Source organism: Clytia hemisphaerica, unplaced genomic scaffold (assembly GCF_902728285.1).
Source record: "Clytia hemisphaerica strain Z4C2 unplaced genomic scaffold, Clytia hemisphaerica genome assembly, whole genome shotgun sequence".
NCBI classification, from domain to species: domain Eukaryota; kingdom Metazoa; phylum Cnidaria; class Hydrozoa; order Leptothecata; family Clytiidae; genus Clytia; species Clytia hemisphaerica.
Genome location: NW_027104107.1, coordinates 1,054,471 through 1,078,093, shown reverse-complemented (window position 1 = coordinate 1,078,093; position 23,623 = coordinate 1,054,471). Strand labels below are relative to the sequence as shown.

Below are 23,623 nucleotides of genomic sequence, written 5' to 3'. Positions count from 1 at the left end.
AAAGCCATTGACAAAGCCATGACGTTACAGTAGGTATAAAGTAGGTAAAGTACAAAAAATTAAAAACATTCGAATAATATTTGAAGGTTTCAAAAACTCTTGCAGCTCTACTAAACTTGTGGAATTGCATGATAGTCATTATGACACATGCCAGAAGAATATGGAAACGAAAAATCAAATGTACCTGTTGTCTCAAGCAATTTTCTTGTAATTGCTTCTTCTCCAGTGAATATTCTTCTAAAAATTTATTTTTCTCTTGCATCAAACGATTGTTATCCTCACCAGACTGTGATAATTTTCCTTCAAAAACGTTGAGGCGTGACCGGTACAAAGTATTCTGTTGATCAAGCAGAGCGTGTCTCCGTGCCAAATCATCACGCTCTTTAGATAAAACATAATTTTCATTTTTCAAAGCACGATTTTCAGCTTCAAGTTTGTTAACGCTATTTTGTAGGTAAATGTTTTCACGGGATTCTTCGATCTTCCAACCGTTTCGAATGAGAAGTTCTCGAATATTGATATCTTCTTCAGCCATGTTGATTTTAGGTGTGAGGGATTTCCATTATGTGTTGAGCTTCATTTTTGTTGTGTTTGTAGATGTTTGAGAAGCTTCGATTTTTCAGCGTTCGTCGAAAACAATTTGGTGGCGAAGTTTATACCTATAAATACCTCCTATTTGACGTTTTTATTCTGATCTGACCCAAAAATAGCTACTGGCTTCTTTAGTTTGATGTCATTCTTCTAATAATGTATCTAACGTCAATTTCGGAATTTTTCTTTGACGTCAATTTTTATGAAAGTATTTAACAGAACACAATATTTAAGTTGACTGAGGTTGTTCAAGTAGCAAAATTAGACTATTTTGCGGAATAATTCAGATGAGTTGCTAAGCAACATTCTAGCAACATTCTAGAAATTATATTTGACGTCATTATCTTAAAGTTTGATTTGTTGATAAAAGTCGAATCAAACATTTTGATGGTTGTTTAGTTTCAGAAGATCAGCGTTGAGGAAGTCGTTCTGCACTAAATTGAGTGGTGCAAAACGAGGAAATTATTATGATATGACACTCTGATAAGAGTCGTTGATTTGAAAATGCTATATGATGGGTAGACATTGATAACCTCCGAGCAGATCCTGATCATTCCGCGCTGGCACGTATGCTCTCTAAAGGCTGGCGAACTGCTTCGATCTTTATTATCCATATTTTGGTTAAAGCAAAGCAATCGCACCACAAACAAATTTTTTACTCTTCTTAACAGTACTACCAAGTTATTTTTCGAATAACTTTGCCAATGACAATGATTTCTAAACCATAAAGGAGTATAGGTTCGATGACAGATCTAAAAGCTTTGATTTTGATTTTAGAATCGAGAAGTTCTAAAGACCATATTTTGTGCGGCTTGTTTGAATGCACTCCAAGCAAAGGCTTTTAAAGTCCTCTTCAGAGTATGAAATGTACGAGCCCAAAAATTTCTAGTGTTCATTTTTTAAGATTGAGGGTTAAATGGTAGCAAGCATAAGTCAAGTTGAAGAAGGCTGTCAAACATTACATGTCTATCATCGGAGAAATCAGAGCAATGTATCAGAAAATGCTGTGTAGTTTCGATAGAGTTATTTCGACAGTTGCAAAAAGGAAATAAATAAAAAATTAACTGTGTCTGCAAAATTGTGTTTGAATTTATGTTCCCGAAGATGATTGAAGTTCGCAACATTTGATGTAAACTAAATCTTCATTAGCGTTTTTAAGGTAAGAAATTCAGTCTTAAACTCATCGAGGTAAAGCCTGATATCATTTGCTGCGGATTCCACAGAATCACGCATGAAACGACAAGAACACGAAATAAAAGGGGAGGGTATCTCCTTGTAGGATGCCAGCTAAGATGGGAAAAGCGGAGTTTCACCATCCGGAGTTTGAATAGTCGCTTAGGTGTCAATATAGGATTATCTAATGGCGCTTATGATTTTTGGAGGTACAAGCACAGAGGAATAAAACAATGATTCTCCATCATAAACATCATAAAGATAAACATTAGAACCCAGTCACATTCGCTTTCGCGAACACGTTTTTTTGTGGCCTTTTGTGGATAAATTCTTTTAGTTTTCTCAAAGGTAATAGATCAGCTACTCAAAATATTTCCTCAGAGAAAGAGTGTGGTACTTTCAGAATGGATGATCGTTATGAGATCATCATTGATGATGCTTGTGAATACACCATCTGCCACCCTCGAAAAAGTAGTATCTTTAAAACAAAGTATTGAAGATATTCTCAAGCTCTAATCCTGAAATTTATTTCGCCCTGATCGTGTGAAATTTCCAGTGTCTCGACAAACAGAATATATCGACATAACAGTTTTCGCGGAAAAAGCCTCTAGCACTTTTGGACAGTCCGCGCGCATTAATTTTAAACAGGTTCATGTACGAGCTAAGTCATCTCAGACCAGTTCTTAGACTTTAGTTCTTTTCTGTCTTTTTTAAAAACGAAATCTCCTACCTTTTACTTATATGTGACTTGGACTTTCCAATTCTTGAAATCAACTCTTGTTTCAAAAATTGAATCGATGTCAGCATTGTTGAAAGTAGAAAATCTTTACTTTTCATCGCCAAAGTGAAAATTCTCATTGTTGTAACCAAGTTCTACAGACCATATTTGGTTCATATATAGTTCATATAGAGCCATATTTACTGCCTTCCTCGTAGCTCTGGAAAGTAATAAAAAGATAATCAATGAAGAAATTCAACCGTATAAGGTCGTAAAAGAATGAAGTAAAAAAACTGAAAGAGATGGATTCAAAATTCTTTGAATTTGTTTAATACATTCTAGAACCGTCATTTTGTCTAATTAATGAACCCTTCTAATGTAATATACCTGTACCCTCCCTTTGCTTACCCCCTCCCTTTGCTTAGCCCCCTCTACTCTATTCAGATAGGGTTGCTAAAGTTTTTGAAGCCATGACTGATTGCATTTTGAAGTCATTCAACTTAAACGCGAATTCGATCCTTTATGGTTGATAAATGTCAGGTATATGCACCGATCAACCCTTGACAGCTTAACCCTATTCGGACTAGGGGGGGGGGGCTCTTTCTGTTCGGAGGTCAAACTATTGGTAATAGCTCCTGAAATAATAGAGCTTTTGCCGTGAAATTTTCTGTAAATTCCTAACTTTTATTTTGCTTCAAAATAAAAAAAAATTGACACTTAAATATTTTCACACCTTGAGCATGATGACATTTCTTCGTAAGGTGTCACAAAAATTGACACTTTTCCAATACAAATTTATTTTTATTGTCAAATATATCGTTTAAACCGTAATTTATTGAATATTTAGGATCAAATAAGCATTTTAAACTCGGGCAACTTTTTTCTAAAGCCTTTGTTAGAATACAATAGCTATTTATAAGAACAAAGGAAATTTTAGGGTTTTTGCTCACTTTGGGCATGATGAGTGACGTCATCAAAAAAATTTTTTGTCAAAAGTTACTTTACGTGACAAGGATCTTGTGTGCCAAATTTTATCCAAAAAAACCAACTAGATCAAAAGTTAAGGGGTGGTACAGGAAAAGCCCCCCCTAGTTCTGAACCGCCCCTAAAAGCCTAGTTTGAATAGTGTTAAGGAGATTGGTGATGAATCTAAAGGAAAATTTATTCTCGCCGCACGGAATTTTCAAGCTGCTTCCAAAAAAACTGATCACATTCCCGCTAAAACCTATGCTGCCATATAAGAGACCCTTTCCGGAGTCTCTGCGGTGTTCGATATTATCGTCGAAAAAGAAGTATTCTTGTGTTTTCCTTACCAGTCTCATAAAAAGCTTATTCGCTTAGGCTTAATCGGTGTATTGTTGGACATTGAAGTATAACATGATACCTGGAGGTTATTTCATTGCTGTCTCCTTCATCCATCTGTTGTGTGGTGTGCCAAAAAAATTTTACTGTACGGTCATCACAATGTTTTCTATTTTTTGTTTATGTACTTCATTTTTCACCTTTTTTCATTATACACTAAAATAAACAAAAAATGATTCATTTTGACTGTTCTAGCATGTTTTTACTTGGCTTGATGGATTCTTTTATAGTTATACCGGGCTATTTATGGGTTTGTATGATAGTGATCAAGCATGAAACTTAATTTGCTGAAAAGCTGGAGTGCGAATTAAGTCAATAACTTTGCGTGGTGAAAACTTTTTAACTATTTTTATGATCATAATTAGACACATTTTGCGTAATGACGAATTTAATTTGATCAATAATCCCCTCTGCAAGTAGAATAAAATGTTGACATCGACAAATAAGTGGAAAGTACTCATGTAGGCACGGAAAGGGTTAAAATATTGTTGGTACTTTTAAAATAGTCATAAGTTTTGGTACAGAAACTTTTGCTTACTTATTTTTTATATTTCATACTGAAATTTACGCTGAACTTTACGACAATATGAACAGGCGAAAGCCTCAGAAAGTCAGCCTTTGAATGAAAACCCAAAGGGGTCAATTTTTCACTCGACTACTGGAAAAGAGACGGGCAAGTGAATGTTTAAGATGGCTCTGAAATAGCACGAATCAATAAAAATAAAATAAAACTCTCAACATGTATTTCAATTTATAATACATTTGGACCACCCTTAGATTTATTTTTTCCCTTTTACAGACATGGGGGAACTCTCCTGAAAAGGTTACCTTCCCGGCTAAAATTTCAGATTTTACTTTCGATAAAAATCAACAACTGCCGAATGCCATATTTGGTAAATTGTTGCACAGGCAACAAAAAACATAGGCAAAGAAAAAATTTAATTAATACATATATTTATAGTTTTCATTTATCTGTATTTATTCATGTTTTATTGGTTTCGGGTTCCTTTTTCGGTAAAATATTGCATAACCTATTTCGAGGGATTTTCGATTAGATTGTCTGGTTTCGAATGCCATATTCGGTAAAATATTGCATAACCTATTTCGAGGGATTTTCGATTAGATTGTCTGGTTTCGAATGCCATATTCGGTAAAATATTGCATAACCTATTTCGAGGGATTTTCGATTGGATTGACTGGTTTCGAATGGCATATTCGGTAAAATATTGCATAACCTATTTCGAGGGATTTTCGATTAGATTGTCTGGTTTCGAATGCCATATTCGGTAAAATATTGCATAACCTATTTCGAGGGATTTTCGATTAGATTGTCTGGTTTCGAATGCCATATTCGGTAAAATATTGCATAACCTATTTCGAGGGATTTTCGATTGGATTGTCTGGTTTCGAATGCCATATTCGGTAAAATATTGCATAACCTATTTCGAGGGATTTTCGATTAGATTGTCTGGTTTCGAATGCCATATTCGGTAAAATATTGCATAACCTATTTCGAGGGATTTTCGATTAGATTGTCTGGTTTCGAATGCCATATTCGGTAAAATATTGCATAACCTATTTCGAGGGATTTTCGATTGGATTGACTGGTTTCGAATGCCATATTCGGTAAAATATTGCATAACCTATTTCGAGGGATTAGGAAACGAAATTATAAAGTGAATACTATTTATCAATTATCAAGCTTTTCGTTTTCAAAGTTTCGATTTGATTGTCTGGTTTCATAAGTTACATAAGTTAATTCTGTGGACTAATTGAGGGGGGGGGGTAATTTTTATTTCTTAGATGTTACACATCTGAAAGACCACCCATATTGTTAAAAAATGTAATGTCTTTTAAAAATAGCACTTTACCTATAAAGTATGAGGGAGAGCGGTAGGCATTACGGGCTACCGGGGGGGGGGGCGCTTAGGCAAAATCGGGTACGGGGACGTGCCGCTGGTAAGGGTCCCTTTGTCAGGCTCTGAAGATATGACATGGTACAGGGTACAGATTACTAATTTTTAAGATGTGTTTCTGATAGGGTCGACTAATTTTTGACCATTTTCAGGGTGGAAATTAGAAACATTTCCAATTTTTCGTCTAATTTTATTCATTTTGGCGACTTTTCAGAGTGGAAATAGGAAATTTTTCGATCCTTCTTTCTGACAGGGTCCCAAATTTACCAAAAATTCATATCTGACAAGGTCCATTTTTCAAACTCCAGCGGCACGTCCACGTCGGCCATCAAGGTCATTGCCCTCCCCCCCGGGCGGGCTACAGGCTTGACGGTGTGACGGTATTAGTCATGTTTGAAGAAAAAAGTGACGGTATTTGCCATGCGGTAACAAATTTTTGGAATTTTGGAATTTTTGTTGTGGGTGTTGACGGTAACCCAAAAAATGCATTGGAATTTGTTGTTGTAACCCCCCTTCCTTCAAAATGAAATTTCATATTCGATCAAAACAGTTATTTCTCCGAGCGTCTATCTAACGTTCATAAGGTATGAATAACGATAGATAGACATTAAAGCAAGGTGGTGTGTAAAAACCCCTTGCTAGATAAGATAACCCACCATTGCATAACAATCGAAGTTACATAAGAGCGTGTAGATTAATGGTGATTATACTCAGCGTGACATATAATCTCATTCACGGACATCACTTCGTGTGTGGTAAGTATCACAACACGATAACACACATCCAAATTCTCATCATCTCCTTTAAAACATAAATCCTTATTAAACACGGTTTTGAAAAGAAATCTTGTTTAATAAAGAAGACGTCAAATCTACTCTTTTTTCCTCCACGTGACGTAATATTGCGAATAGCGAAATGTTTAACTACACAACGACGAATGTAAGAGGCTTGTGTAAACTAACCAGTCAGTTATCTTCTTACTTCTTCACTTGAAAGCTTATTAAAACTCAACTTGGAGACTAAAGAGATCCCAAGTGTTGAAGAGTTTTTGCCGTTTCTTAAATTCAATTTGAAAAAGTAAACTAAAATAGTTAAAAAAACTAACACGAGATTATAAAATCAGTAATTAATATGTTCAGACCTGATGAAGATCTGCACTAGGCAGGCCGAAATATTGTTTAATTCAAATCGTATAAGGATGACCATAAAAATGTATCCAAGAAGATGACATCAGCGACATCAGACTTTCAGGATTCGGTAGCTTTATTTCGATAAGGAGGTATTGGATAGTTATTTATAGGAAAAGAATTATAACAATATAATTAATATAAATAAAATTGATGTATAAAAAATTTAGAAAAATTTATTTGAAAGTTTTATTCATGTACTCTCCATCTCAACAAATTTGTTTGGATAGAAACGAAGTCCTTCTAGCGAATCATCTCTACAAAGTTTTCCAGATTGCTCTGCTAGTAGTAACCTGTAAAAGATGAAAATGTTGAAAATGCTGATTTTGCAAACCTTAAAAACATTAAAGTCAGGATTTATTTAATATAGGAATTTTTTGCATTTTTCTATGCAGTTGCACAGTCAATTATCGACGGGAAATTACAATTTGTGTATGATTCAATCAAACTTCAACTGTACTAACCTTTCTCTAGCTAAGGTGAGAGCCATATTGAGTAATTGACTTAATTCTTCTGATGACAGTGAGCCTGCTTCTTCCACTTGTGAATATGTTTTCTGAATCATTTCTTCCTCAGAATGAGACACTGATTGAATGACAAGCACTCCACTGTCGAATTTCCTCAACCTATCAATGACAAAAACAATTGAATTGCACCAAAGGCATCCCAAAGCGGTTTGATGTCTAAAAAAGTTTTTCCAACCTACAGATTACCTTGTTTGCCCGTAATAAATTCAATCTACATGTAGATAGATGTGTTTAACATTTTTGGAATGTTGACAGGGTCAAAATAAAGAACTTTTTCCTTGCAAACCTAGTTTCGATAACTCGAAAAATTAGTTTGAACATGCTATCAACAATGAAGAAAAAAATGAAAGAAAAATTACATTTGATAGGTTGCTATAATCACGTTATTTCCGTAAAGATCAATAGAATAAAGCGACGTTTTTTCATTCACCAACAATTTTTCAATGGACTCTTCCAGAAAGTTTTTGTGCATGGGGTGGATATGGATGGTGGATATATTTCCAAAAAATGTTATATCCCCCCCCCTATATTCAATTTTTTTTTGTAAGAGCCCAATGGCACACACGTTTTTTGATTGTTTGAATTGTACCATAGGTGCATTTTCTCTCTCATTTGGCGCGTTTTTAGAGAGTGCAATTAATCGTTTATTTATCTAAAAAGTGCAAGTTCTTATTACACTCTTCAAATGCTTACAAAAATTAAATCAAAACACATAAATTCGTATTTCAATTCATCGAGCTTTACAACCGAAAGTTTTTTCGAGAAAAAAATTAATTACAATTTGACGTAGATTTTTCAGAATGAAAAATGGTTGAATATCGCGTGACTAGAAAACTCGTACAGTTCGAAAAATTCTTCATTTGTCTGGGATATAGATATGAATCGATTTACACCAGTTTTAATTTAATGGCCGACATCATAAAATGATTGATAATTGATTCAACGTGTGAATTGGATTACAGAATTCCGAATCAATTTTGATTTTTTTTATTCAAAAGCCGAGAAGAGAACTCAGTCCATATAAGAAGATCGACGTCAAAACTATAGTACGATTTGGTAATGGAACCTTTTTTTGTACTTTGAACTTTGAAATAAAGTCGCCGAAAAAAATCCTAATTGGATAAACGAAATGATTACCGGACAGGAAGGTTCATCTTTTCCAATATTTGAGCGGCTTGGAAAACATCATCTGGCGAAATGAGCTAAAAGAATACATCGGTAGAGATGTCAAATAAGAAACTTAAAAATATTATCCTAAAATAGGTATACTCTGGTATACTGGACTTTCTAGGTATTCTTATACTTTAGGCCTACAAACTTTCGCGAGGACGAAAAATCGCGAAATTCACGACATTTACTTTCACAAACTTAACGGAAAAATATTTTTCGCAAGCGTAAACTTTCGCGAATCAAGACGTAAGATTGAGAATTTTCACATGAAAAAATGGCTTAGAGGGACAAATAGTTCTTGGATTGGCTTGAAACATTTTTCCTTTGACTTATTAGTCTTTTAACAGGCTAAAAAGTGCCATAAAAGTTACATTTTATTCAAAGTTTGAAGTTTACAGATTTTCTATTTTGTCAAGAATCTTTCGCGAGCATAAACTTTCGCGAATGGCCCTACCTAGAATTTTCAAAGACAATTACTTTCGCGAAAAGGGCCAAAATTCGCGAAAATCGTAGAAAATCGCGAAAGTCTCTGCTCGCGAAAGTTTGTACCCCTAAAGTAATATTTGGGGAAGTTAATTCCAATAGGTCTATTGGTAGTTGAGAATATAACCTGGACGGCACTCAACGCTGTTCAAACGTTCGCCTATTGTTATAAATGTTATATGCATACCTCCATTCCTCTGGCACGGTTGAAGCGACAATAAACATCAGTTAAAGTGATAAAACCTCCTTCTTTCTAAAAACAAAACAAAGAAAATTGAAGTCAATTCCTGAAGTAGAAAAGTACAAAAATACGATCCTATGATTGTGTCTCAAACTGTTCTGACAAATTTGATTTATTCACTAATGGGCCTTGCTTTTGTAAAAACTAATTTTGCTAAATTCTCCAAAATGAGTACTTTAGGTTTCTGAAAATATTTTTTTTCGATCGTGTAGATGAATGTAGAGATGTAAATGTAGAGATTGTCGAGACAATAATACAGACCTCAATAAAGCCACTAAGAAAAGTAGAAAGTTGTTTTGCAAGTTCTTCATGATATCTGGCTCCTGAGCCGTGTGTTTCTCTACAAGAAAGAAGAAGAAAACTTACAGGGAATTAGTGAACCATGAAAAACCGAGTAAGAGAACATGTATATGAACAGGACAAGAGGGACGTTTTTCCAGAAGTTTCGAATCCAAATTATTAGTTTCGTTTGGCTCACATGAAAAAAACCTTAGGTTAAAGGCGTCAGGTTGAGGAGATTGTTGAATTAGAGGGAGAGTGTTTGAAAGATTGGTAACTACAAGATCATACGAAAAGATTTTCAAAACAAATAAAAAAAGAGACATTCAGAGATGGCTGAATGACACGGTAATGTTTTTTCAAGGTCAAACGAAAAAGATTTCGAATATTAAAGTTTAAATTAAGTTAGAATAAATACCTGTAACAGGTTTTCGATCCCATACTTAACAAATAGGATTTGAATGCCACTGTCTACAAAACAGGAAGTTGAACCATGTCACAAAATTAAAATAATCGAATTCAAAGAATTATTAAAACCCTACCCCATATTTTAAATATAGTAAGAAAGTGCAAATCTACAACTTCGAGGTCAAACAAGTATTTATGAAACCACAGAGGTGGTTTCAAGTCTGTGGCACGAGAAAATTTAACCTGAGAACTGATTTTTTACCTAAAATTGATAAAAATCTACAAATGATGCTAAACCCTCATTTCCCACCACCTACCATCTTTCTCTCTAACACCTTATCAGGAGATATAAAAGATGTGGAGAGAAAAAGATTTCCAAAGGACCTACTTCATCGTCGGTGATTGAAACTTGTTATCTTTCAGTTTGGATGAAAACACTTTTCAGCAAGTACCACCATGTCTTTAGCCTAAAAGTTAAGCATGTAATCTTTTCTGAAATACATTAAAGCAACCGTTTGGCACTCGGGCAGCACTCGGGCAGCACTGGGGCAGCTGAGGAGCTTTACACACGCCAATTTTGGAATTCGTCTTTTATAAAGTAGGCATAGGCTGGCTTCAATGTAATGAATTTCTAAATCATTTTTTCACTGATTTTTGCCGATTTTGGATAAAGCTTTGATTGTAATGCTTTGAGATTTTGCGTTTGTTAGTTAAAAAAATTGACGTGCTTAGCGCACTTTTAAGACACGAGAACATGCGAGAAGACAATAAAAGGTGAGAGTTCCTTTTTACCTTTTCTATGAGGGCATCCAGGTCTTTGAAAGCTTGGTTGATACTTTGATCAGTTTGCTCATACTTTTCTTGCATTTTGCGTTCAATGCCACCAATACCTACATGACGTGGTGCCAGCTTTCAAGAGAAAAATGTTTACAGTGGTTAATGATTAATATCAATAATTCCCATACAACAGAGAGAGGAGTTGTAGACGAGTATCTTTTTCTAGCCTATTCGTGAAAAGTAATTATTTTAAGATGAGTACATTTTTGGGTTGGGCGGCAAGTAGGCGGCCAGATCGGAAAGTCGGCCTGTTTGTCTTCCTATAGAATTTGAACTAATTAACGTGCCACATAAATTTGAGGGTCATTCTTTTGTTTTTGAACGGATTCTATTGATGAAGTATTTAGAGCAGGAGGGGAAGGTGTAGTAAGGAGGAATTTCTTTTATATGGATATATAGGTATTTAAATGCTTTAAAAAAGCCAGTATTTTTTGGTTTCAAGGATGGAAAGACCACCCAAGAACAAGAAGATTAATCATTCCAACCATGTAAGGGGATGGGAGGATCAAAATAATCACCTCTGCTGTTTTCTTTGACTGGTTTGATGCTGCTTTCAGAATTTCCCATTCCTTTGATGCTATCACTTGGTTCAACTCCTTTGTAAACTATACAGTGAAAGAAATATCATACAAAAAGTTTAATTGAATTACTTGTTAGACCACCCACCTGTTGCTCACTTAGTGTACCGAATATTTATTTAAATTGGGCTCTTCCAGAAAAAATTCGTTCATGGGGGGGGGGGGTTGAGGATATATATTATTTTTTCAATGATCTACCCCTGAACATTTTGAATTTTCACCCCATGGAATCGGCAGTTTTTCAGGATTTTTTCGATACCCCTGGAAAATATATCTTCCACCCTCTATGAACGGTTTTTTTTCTTCTGGAAGACCAATCAAGCTATTTGGAATTACATTACATAATGAACTTAATTTATTATCATTACAACATGATATTTTATTCTGTTTTATTAAAAGAAAAAAGCGAGTGATTTCATTTAGCAGATAATTCTTTCTATTTCGAAATTATTTCGGTTTTGATGGGCCTTTCAATTCAATTTTATCAAAATTTGAAATGAATAACACTAATTTGTTAATGTTATAAAAAAATCAATAGGCCAAGTATATGGAATCACACGACGAATTACATAAGTAAAAGAATAAATTATTTCGAAAGAGGTTGCAATAAAAAAATACCTCGAATGCCAAACTATTGTCTCGTATCTCTTCAACGAACTTTTTATTAGTAAATCATTTAAGTGTTCTGCTGTGTATCCAATAAAAGAATAACCGGCAGATATTGCTGGCCTTTCAGTAGATTTGGTGATATATTGATTTTCTTCCAATTCACACCATTTTTAGTCATTTATTATACTTTAAAATTGATTGACAAGTCAAATGTGATTGACAGCGCTAGCAATGAAATTGATTGACAAGTTCAGGAATTGAATTGATTTGAGGTACTATGAGGCACTTAAATTTCTTTCTCTAGCCTATTGATAAGTATAGGATTGGAGATTTCCATGTCGAGCTTTACCTGTTCCTGGCCGCCTACTCGAAAAGAGAACCGAACCACATTATGTGAGCTTGATCTTTTAGGTCCTGATGGTTTGTCCTTTGGAGCTGCTTCTAAGTGGATTGAAGTTTTTGCACTAAAGGTGAAACCAGAGCAATTATGAAAGACATAATCACACAAATCACAAATCACACAAAATCCTTTAAGACGAAATTTGAAATACGTTTTCTAGCCTACTTAGATCATAATTAAAAGATCATCAAGTTTCCAAAACAATTTGAGACTTAAGTAAAGGCCAATAATCTCTTCAGTAAGGTAAAAAAGCTCTAGAGTAAGCAGTTTCTATGTTTTACCTTTTAAACATGCTGCCTAATTCTGATGTTATCTTCTTCACCAAATCCAGCTCTAATGCAATTTTCCTATCCTAAGTTAAAGAAAAACAAATAGAATTATCAGCTATCCTTTATCTAAACCTTAGTTTGTGTTATTAATTTAATACAAAAGGCTTCTTCTGTGGCTGTCCCAACCAAGAATTACAGATAAATTCAAATTTAACAATATCCAGCTCCAAAATCTAAAATGAAATGATACATTACTAAGTGAGCCTTACCTTTTGGGCTTCATCACTCCAAATTATCCTCAAATTGGTTAAGGTCAATAAACCACTATCAAACGTCGTCTACAAATAGAAAAAAAAGTAAAATCTAACAGTTCTTGAAAAAAATGTAAGATCCAACAGGCAAAATGATGAAGATAGGTAAAGTTAGATAAATATAAAGAAACACTGCAACTGAGTTTATGAAGGTAAAATCTTCTTCAGAAAAAAAGGCATTGCAAACTTTCCTCCCTCCACTCCGTCACACTAAAGATAATTCCTGGAAACTTTTGAAAAACTATAAAGGTGTTTACAGTAAATTTATATAAATAAGATTGAAATAGTAGATTTTTTATAGAATTAGGATGCCGTTGGTGATATGATTTAATGTTGTTATCAATGGAAATAGAAAAAAAACAAACTTAAATTTTGAGTTAGCATCCATGTAGTTCTTACGCAGTGGTTATAACAAAGTGTCAGGGGGTATGTACCACCATATGGACAAGGGATTTGGTTCAGCTGCTCAAAAGTTAAGAAGGAAATCTGAAAATAAACTTCTTTTCTAACCTTATCATCTCCGTCATACAGCCGTACATTCTTTGTATTGTGAACTTGTCTTTCATTGCCACCATTCAGGTTACCATCATACCAATAAAATCTATCCATTGTTTATTATTTTTTATTCTTTAAACATAGAAAGACATCTCATTATTTTACCTTTTGATCATTTTCCTACTTTTTCTTATAAGTAATGTAATGGAGCAATTTGATTGGCCTAAAAGCCCCACCCTATTTCCACTGTTGTTGCTATATTACAACCAAGAATGCTAAAATGCCTGAATAGATGAACTGTGACCCACGCTTGCAGTTTATCTGTCATAGAAAAGCATAAAGATACTGAAAAATATTACATAGTTTGAGGTACATATTCATTATTCAGCACAGGAAGATCTTTTGGATTATCTAACAGAGGGCTTTGCCCTCCTACATAGCCCATGTCTGATATATTCGACATTGGCACTTAAAGGGTTAAGCAAATTTGCGTGAGAATGCGAGCCAATAATATTTTCTCATGCACTCAAGGGGAAAACGAAAGTGATGGATATTCTTTGAAAGAAGAACCTCAGAAAAAAAACCGTTGACCAAAAGATGTATTTTATGGATGAGAATCGATCCTGTGATGATAAAAAAATTTCGGAAATGCGTTTTTTTAGAATGCTGAAAAACTCTAATTTCCATCCTCCTTGTAGGTAAAGAAGTTGTGTGATTTGGGCTAGCAAGGCAAAAATCGCTAAAAAACAGGTAAAATCTTAATCCTGGAATATCCAAGTTCCACCTACAGCTACACTGCCTGTGGCTTAATGACCTTTTTGCTTGGAATTTTACATGTATCAGGCGCGCCCCAAAAAGGTTTCTCTCTATAGAGTGAATTTTCTGCAGGTCTAAAAATTTTAAAAGAGCCATTTCTTTTTCATTGGAGAGAAGAAAAATAAAATAAGATTTTGATGGGTCATTTATTAAAAATTCCGTTCATTAGATCACAAGTTATGCTTAATTGAATAAAAAAGAGCACTTTCCAAGAGCATTAAAAATCGACCTATCAAATATAACAGTTGGTCTGCTGTGTTTTAAAAGACAAATCAATCATACCTATGAAGTTATCATTAAAAAAAATTCTGCAGACCGGCATGTTCTCCCAATTCCCAGACGATCTCAATCAAATGGAATCGACAATCGAACCAAATCGAATGCAATCGAATAACTAAAATTCGGTTGTCAAACTGTGTCAAACACAATCCAATCTCAATCAAATGTCAAAATTCTGGGTAATTTATTTGGTTGATTCGATTGTTGTTTGACTGTATTTGATTGTCGTTGGTTGCTCTATTCCCTAAAAGTTTCCATCATAAGTCAAGAAAAAGAGTGTTTGACACTCATTAATGTCCCATGTTAACACTCCTTTCAGCAAACACGACAGTCTATTGCATAACTAATTACTCTACACTTCAGTGGATGCATGTAAAACCAGCAGGAAATTAGATATTACCTATAAATAAGCTTTGTTCAAATTGGCGCGCTAATATTCTTCAGAATTAGTACATGATAACACTACAAATCTTTCTACCCAACGCCCTATAAAGTATTAGGGTTTTATTCCTGTAATATGGAGCAGAAAATTTCTGGCCTGAATGGCTGCTGGTGTAATTTAATATGCAGTTCGTTGCCTTCTCCAAAACAACTATTTTTAAAGGGGACGTCAGCTTTGGGATATCATTTTTACCATTTTTTTTTAGAGAAGATACTTACTGATTGCAAAAAGAATGAATAGAAAAGATATAGTTTAGATAAAGATAAAGTTTATATAGATAAACTGGATAAAACTAATGAACAGATACAATTTTCTGAGGGAAAAAAGCAGATCGACTTTCCTGTTAAGATATCTGTTCTTACTTGTCAACTGGAAGTATTTTCAATCCTAGAACAGATCATGAATATTTACTTTCTTTGAAGTTATCTGTTCTTATTCATTTACATGCCAGCTAGTTAGATTTCAAGCTGGAAACATTCAGAGGTTGTTAAAACAGCCAATCACTTCACAGAACATAATGACACTTTTCCTGCTTGAGTTGGGACCTTTCCATCATAATAAAGTTATCTTTGTTTAAGAGTGATTTTGCAGCTGATAAGCTCAATTGAAAATGAGAATTATAGAATGATATAGATATAGATAAGGGAAGAATCTATATGATTACATCAAAAATATTTCTGCGGAGCGTTTCTTAGAAATCGTGCGCGCAAAATTTGATTGACGCAAGCAATTTGGTAAAAAAATTTGCATAGCGCGTGTCAAATCATTTACGAGATCAATTCGCCTGCAGCCTTAATCAAACGTAGTCTAAACTCAATAGAACAATTATCAATTGAATAAGGAAATAGTCATTTAGGAGAACGCAACGGTCTTTTGAATAAAAAAGTACTCCACATACACTACTTTCCCTCAGCCAGTACAAATGACATATAAATTATCTTGTTCCTAGGTAACTGCTGTGTTGTATAAGACAAATCAACAAAATGTCATTGTCGTTAAAAATATTTCGCTAAGCACTGTTGTGTTCTCCCAAACAACTAATAGTTGTTTTGGAGAATGCAATGACCTATTGAATAACTAATTACTCCACAACAGTTACCTAGAGACAAGATAATTTATCACGTTTTTATTGGCTGAGAGAAAGTAATGTATGTGGAGTAATTTGTTATTCAATAGGCTGTCGCAGTCTCCGAAACAACAATTTCGATAATGTTCGATTGAGTTTGAATTTTCAATCGGCTAATTGTGCTGCTAGGCTGGACAGGGCAAAATTTTTCCCTCGATTTTTGAAAACCAAACTAATTTTATTTGAAAGTGCTAACCTTTGTGAGAAAAATGAGGGGTCATTTATTAAAAAATTGGTTAAGTATTTCCGAAGTTATTCAATATTCAAAACAAGAATGAAAAGATTTGAATGATTTTAAAGCTGTAAGTACTAATGCATTGAAGGTCATTTTGGTGAATTCTTCCTTATTCCATGCCAAAAATCCCAACGAGTACGCACCCTAGTGTTGGATTTGGTTTAACTGGTTCGGTCATTTATTCGATTAGATTGTCTGGCAATTCAAACAAATAGAGAATGATTCCGCAAAATCGAAACAAATATTAAATTTGATTCTTTTTTTGTTTTTATTTCTAAATTTCAAGATAAAAAGAACTATCTACGAATTATTTTCTTTAACAGGCGTTGAATCGACATTGACATATTTAATGATGTCATAATCAATGCCGTGCATATTTTGTCAGCGTCATGCATATTTTGTCAGCGTCATGCATATTTTGTCAACATCCTTTTCATTGGATAAATACCACTAAAATAGGTATACAAGATAAGTATTAAACATAAATTTATCGCCCGCGAGCACGGCTTAGCTAAGCGCACCTCTCTTATTCATTATCTAAGAATTGAAGCGGGCAAAGATTACCGCGCGGGCTGATAGCGGACAAAGGTTTTTTTAAGATATACGATGATATATACGATGATCAGTATTTTTTTTGAATTCTATGTTTAGATTTTTCTACCCAGCCCCGTTGCTATGTCTGCGCGCCCTGTTGCTAAGACCTTAGCTTAAAATTGAAAGCGAAACCAAGATTATTTAGCGCATACTGCCGTTTGCGTAATATCGATAAAGTGAAATGAGGTCTTGACGATGACTGGTCATGATTAATTTAAGTTTATACATTTCTTTCTTAGAAGTACCAGCAATTCAAGCTCTTTTTCTACAAACTTTGAGCAACTTTTAGGCATGAGAAGATCAAAATCTCAGGGCTTTCGGGGGCTTCGCCCCCTTGGACCCATTGGCTGGGGGGGCTTGGTACAGCCCCCCCAAAAAACCCCCTGCAATTTTGCCCGCCTTTTCCGCAAGCCGAACTTCTTTTGGCGTGCATATCTGTGCACATCACTTTAATAAAATAACAATTCGGCGTTGACTTTGCATCGTTTCCACACTGGTTTAATTGGTCAGACAGAGGGCTATGCATGTTAAATATAATAGCCGCCACTGATGCAAATTACCCGACTTCACATCACATCACGGTAAAATAACCAAAAAAGATATGATATTCCTTCCCTCTCATTTTAATTACTACTCTTTCATACACAGCCTAAGAGAGCCCTCTTGTGAAGAGTAGTTATACCTAAAAAGCTGAAATTGCCTACCCTTTGAACCTTTTTCAGTTTTTTGAAGATGAAGATTTTTTCCAGACGCTAGCTAAGTAACTTAGTAGACAAGTAGAAGAGCGTTTTCCTAGTCTAGAAGGCAAGATCAGTCTCAATTCAAAGCTGCTCAAAGTAGCTTTAGCGACGGGAAGTCTAAGTACGATACGAGGTTGCCAGAATGTAAATATCGAAAGTGAAACTGGACTTAAAAAAAACCCGCGAAAGAAGTGACAGCAGCATGCACACACATATCTTAAATATGGCTCTGGGCTTGGACTTGAAAGAACACAGTAGTTATATATTTACCAATACTCAACTTAAATAAACTGGCAAGTATTAAGCTTCTTTCAAAAAAGTCTGAATTTATCCAAACTTTACTTTATTAAAGAACTTTTTTTGCTGAACTGATTTTTTTAGGTCAGAGATATGACATTGCTAGCTAGGTATGCTATTTTCAGAATACCACAGCACAGGTGTATACAATATAGTGTATAGAGTAACAACAAACAATAGCAAGTTTTAATTGGATTTTATAGGACATGGCGGGGGAAAATTGCAGCATTATTGCATGCCAATTAGTTATGCAATTGACCATCGCATTCGCCTAAAGGAGTACCGTGAGTGGTCCAAAATCCGACAGCTCTGCCTAATTCTGACCCCCCAAATAACTGTTATGAAAAAAAATTCTGTGTTTACAACATTCCCTCCCCAAGTTGAACGATAAACTATTGCAAGAACTCTCAAAACAAAACATCAGAATGACTATTTTATTTCAAGATGTCAATTAATGTGATAAAAAAGTGGGAGGTAAAAATAATTACCTTTTTATACTAGTATATAATTACCTTTTTTTCTGAATCTGTTGTTTTTGTTTAAAATGTTAAACAAATGTTATTTGATTAAACCGTTACAATTTATATGTTACCTACAATACTATCAAATCTCTCAGTTTAATTGACACTTTGGTATCTTCATTGTGTCACAGCGAAAGGTTTGTTTTTATTTTAAATTGTATCTTTGAAAGACCCCATCGGAATTAGGCAGGGCTGTCGGATTTAGGACCACTCACGGTATGGGCTTTTTCACTTGTGGGAATGTGTGAAAATTAAAAGTAAATTGTGTGAATGCTTGAATTCAAAAAATCGTGAACATAAATTATGTGAATTACGAAAAAAATTGTGTGAATGCGTGAATTCTGAGGCTGGGAGCCTCATTTATAAATCAAAAGAGGTGTTTGCTTTTTTTCAAAATTTTACCACTTCCACCTTGTCAGGCAAACCTACAGAACAAAAGCATAAAAAATTATATTACAAGTTCTCTTGGTAGCTGTTCTAGAAATAGAGGCTTAATTCTGTCAAACTTTATTTCTGCACGTAAAAATTTTTAACAAATAAAGAACAAATAACAATCAGTTCAGCCAAAGCTCTTTGAAAGTTAAGCAGTTAACCATTCCCCAAAGAAAGATGATGATACTGTTACGGTAAAGGATTCCAGAAATATATTTACCAACCTAACGTTATATCCCTTGAGCTCATTGGGATAAGACAAAAAGAGAGTAAATGTCAAATATTTACCAAATTCAGAGCAATCAATATAAACTTTCAAAAAATGTTTTCAGCAAAAATAAACTTTTCACAAATTTTTCCAACATCATAAAAGTTTTTGAAATAATTACACATTATTAAGATTCGATTCTTGATTGAAATTTATTGCAATTTTGATTTATACCTTGTCATTATTTGACTATGCCATAGTTCACATTTTCTGCCACTTATAAATTTAAGCAGGGTAATTTTTAAATAACAGTAGAATGATGAAACTTACAACCAAAAACCAGCAATATGAAGATCTCTGAGAATGGCTGCTATTAATCTATCGCTATGTACTTCTATTAGCTTCCCAAGATGAAAAAATTAAATTTTGACAAGGAATATGAATAAAATGAGTAAAAAAGATCATAAAATTAAGATAAAAAATGAACTTCTTCAATAATTCTTAATTTTACCATCATCATCATCATGATCATTTTCAGTAACTTTTTTATGATATTCTGCTTCTGATTATCTTTTTATCGAGCTCCAAATCAGATTCTCTAAAGATTGTATATAGCTTTTTGTCTCTGCTGCGGATCATTCATATGCAGACTAAGTTTTACCTTTTTCATACCAGACTTTTTAGAGTTTCGTATCACAGGGGACTACACTATCATCCCTAACCCCCTTGATAAATGATAAAATTTGATCATTTAAAATTTATAAGGAATTGAAAGTTATCTTCTCATTTACAGGAGAAAATAGTCTGCATCATATAGCCACTGAACTAAATGACAAAAAAACAGAAATTTTCTGTAAAACAAACATGTGTGACCAAAAACCAATTTGCGCGAATAGAGCTAACCCATATGGACTAGCAAAACAAAAATGAAAAGAAAAGAAATACTAAATGACAAAAAAACAGAAATTTTCTGGTTGGTCCAATGAAGCCACCAGGGGGGGGGGGTACTTAGGCAAATGGAGGGTGCGGTGTGTGCAGCCCTTAAGGGTACCCTTTTTGAATTTCCAAAGTTCTGCTAAGGGTCAGAAAAATCAGAAGATTAAATTTCAGTCCCACTAATGGTTGGAAAAACAGGAAAAATTTCAACTTTATGCTCGTCAAGATTGATCAAATTTGTCCCAGTAGGGGTCGTGAAATTCACTAAATTTTCCTTTGTTTTTTTCCTTTTTAGTCCTGGGAAGCCACTTTTTGAGTTTTCATGAGGGATGGGGAGGGTGATGCAAAAAAAATGAAATTGTCTGGGGTAATTGTCCCGTGGGGTAGTTGTCCCGGGGGCAATTGTCTGAGGGGCAATTGTCTTGGGGCAATTGTCCGGGACAATTGTCCGGGCCAACTGTCATGGGGGGCAATTGTCCTGTCACCAATAATACAGAAAACTATTTTAGGATATTGTTTTCATCAGTAATAATTTTTGAAGCCTTTCTTTCCACCAAAAATCTGTTTAAACTTGCAGAATTAAAATATGTTACTGTATAAGGTTACATAATTTAATTAATTTCTGTATCAATGTGTAGAGAGTGGCTGCGTTATAGATGCATTTCGTGGAGTAGCAGCAGGGCTGAGAAATATTTTTATAAAAGAACTGCTTTTTCCATTTGAAAAACTGTTATCAGCGCAAATTAATAAATTCTCACAGATAAATTTTCCTGATAAGTTACAATTACATAATATTCCTTTCGGATACTCATTCATTCATCATAGCTCAATAAATGCAAAGAAAGCCTATTGATGCATAATCCAGATCAAGGATCAACTCAAGGAAGTGTAAATCTCCTTTGCCTTAAAAATTCGAACAATCATTTTATAATCCACTTAAGGGTATAAGAATACCAAGTAAGTATGTATTAATATGACATAATTATAATTTTAAATAATTACACGATACATTACATAAAAATTAAATTCTTTGTTTTTATGTTATTGCTTTATACACTATTTAGAATAATTATTAAAAAATCGTGGTGGGTGTTTTCGAGAGTTGCTTTTCCAAAACAATGTTATGTAATGCTATGTTTCATTGATTCGTCTGGGATTTAAATAGTACTAAAAAGAAAACTAACAATCAGTAGTGTTAATTGCTGGATTGCCATGATGAGGTGAATATGTTTAAGATTGAAGTGGCTTGTGGTAAACCGGTTGTTAACTTTTTCTTCATACTTTATTGTTACAGTTTCTTTTTTTTAAATTTTAAACGAGAAAGCTTTAAATGTTCAGGGGGGTTTCATGGTTGGCTGAGCAGCGGAATCGAACCTTTTTTCGGACGGAATGGCGGAATTTGGCGAAAATTTAGACGGAATTATGGAAATTGGGTTTTCCGACGGAGATGGAAAATTAGACAATTTTAGTGCGGAAAAACGGAATTTAGCAAAAAGCTTTGCGGAATTTCGGAATTGGCAAAAACTATTCAACATTAGCGGAATTTTTGACAAAAATCTTGAATCTCAAAGGAATTTTCGGTGGCAGAATTTCGGTTCATTTTTAGATGGTTTGACGGAAATTGGAGAAAAAATTGTTATTGAATAGAGGGGCGCAAAATTTGTGTAGGAGAGCAGATTTTTATGACACACACAGTAATATCTTTGTATATTAGGAATAGAAAATTACTGTGTCATAAAAGTCTGCTCTCCTACACAAATTTTGCGCCCCTCCTGTCTACGCTACTGGATAATGTCTTTCTTCGTTTCCAGTCGCCGTATCATTACGAGTCAAAGGACTGTCTCGCCAGATGAAATCTCTCCATCTCTTCATTTTGTTTCTTTGCGATTTCATACTTTTTTCTGATCTTCATTTTTTTCGTCCTTGTGAAATCTTCGGTCACACTGATAGGTAGGTGCATTGATCTTTATCCTGTGTAGATGACTCATAACTCGTTCCTTATGTTTTGGATAAAAAAAAGTAACTTTTGGTCGGTTCTTGTCACTGCTTTTCTTCCCGATACGTTCATGCGCTGTTTTCAAATTTTTGAAGATATGTTTTTCATCGGCTCCAAAGATGTTCGTAAACAGTTTGATAACTTCTTTGGTATCGTACGCACTCACTTCTTCGTCAGTTTCGTCCTCGCCTTCGAAGACACCATATAAAATGATATTGTTTCCCCTGGATCGAATATCCATTTCTTCACGCTATTTTTCTTGTTGTTGTTGTTCTTGTTGTTGTTCTTTGACGATAGATTTTATCTATTTGTTTTATCTTTGCGACGTTCGCGTTAGTTTGTTTAGCTTCTTCTAATTTTGTTGTAAACTCTTCTTTGATAATTTCTCGCCTCTGGTTTCCATATATTCCATCGTCTTAGTTAAAAGTGACTCTATCTCGTTCTTAATGATGTCTCTTGCATTTGTTTTAACATTAAGTTCTTGCCGAAGTTTTTGTATGGTTGTTTCTTTTTCTTTCAATTCCTTACTGATCTTTCCAGCTTTATGTTCATTAATCCTCCTCTTGGTCAGAGACTTTGGAACCCGAACGCAGTTGATAAATTTTAATGAATTCACTGAGCTAGATGTTAAGCGATGTATTTCATAAGGCAGGCAGATCAGAGCATTCGAAATGGACTTTTCTTTACATACATGACTCTCGTCGTCACCATTCATCACACATCTTGATGAAGAGCAATTTTCTTCAGTTTGGGTTTTATTACTTGGCGATGTTGTGTCCATTTTGATGATTTTATGGTGATTTTGTTGATTTCTAAGTTTTTATTTCATATTTTTCTTTGCGACAGAGATGTTAACTATTTGACGTCAAAAAAGATAAAATGACCTCGGGGTAAAGTATGGAGTCGTTTTGCCTATGTACTTATTGTCCATCTAGAATTTTTAGCAGCAACCTTATCAGATACAAATCAAATACAAAGTCGAAGTTGAGGACATTATTATATTTATTAGAAAGAGGATCGGCTATAACTTGTTATAAGTTTTGAGGTATAACCTTTTGAAATTGTTTGAGTACAAGCTGAGTTGGTTTTATAGTAGGCTAAGTAACTTGGAGGTCAAGCAAGACTTTCTTTGACCTGAGTGGATCATCAAACATCTATAGCTTTTTTTTGTCGGGTACCGCAAAATACTATACACCCTCGCGAGCCAGGGCCGATAAACGATTCTGCGACTTAAAAAGGCCAGTACCGTATAATTGGAGGAATCGTTTATATCCCCCGTCAACGCGTCCATCAGAATCATCAATAGCGTAAGGGGGTTAGATAAGCCATGGGGTCGAGGGTGAATACTATACTACTTTTGACACTGTTATAATGACTTTACCATTGCATTCGCATTATATATACACTACACATAATAAGGAATTTTTATTAGCTTATTTTCCCATTA

The 23,623-nt window shown here is 34.4% G+C and overlaps 2 protein-coding genes across 2 annotated transcripts; both read right to left on the bottom strand.

The window, feature by feature from the left end:
- Positions 1 to 6,797: 6,797 nt before the first annotated feature.
- LOC136813248 (vacuolar protein-sorting-associated protein 36-like) lies at positions 6,798 to 9,973 on the bottom strand. The gene is made up of 6 exons (XM_067069761.1): positions 9,939 to 9,973; positions 9,630 to 9,708; positions 9,315 to 9,380; positions 8,612 to 8,676; positions 7,412 to 7,573; positions 6,798 to 7,240 (listed from the first exon to the last, which is right to left on the bottom strand). Exons 1-6 carry the CDS (start codon positions 9,971 to 9,973, stop codon positions 7,141 to 7,143), a joined length of 507 nt encoding a protein of 168 aa, XP_066925862.1. The 3' UTR covers positions 6,798 to 7,140.
- A 501-nt stretch (positions 9,974 to 10,474) lies between these two features.
- Positions 10,475 to 13,686, bottom strand: LOC136813247 (vacuolar protein-sorting-associated protein 36-like). The gene is made up of 7 exons (XM_067069760.1): positions 13,570 to 13,686; positions 13,018 to 13,086; positions 12,761 to 12,831; positions 12,429 to 12,543; positions 11,411 to 11,497; positions 10,848 to 10,964; positions 10,475 to 10,522 (listed from the first exon to the last, which is right to left on the bottom strand). The coding sequence occupies exons 1-7, from the start codon at positions 13,666 to 13,668 to the stop codon at positions 10,475 to 10,477; spliced, it is 606 nt and encodes a 201-aa protein (XP_066925861.1). The 5' UTR covers positions 13,669 to 13,686.
- Between the last annotated feature and the right edge of the window lie 9,937 nt (positions 13,687 to 23,623).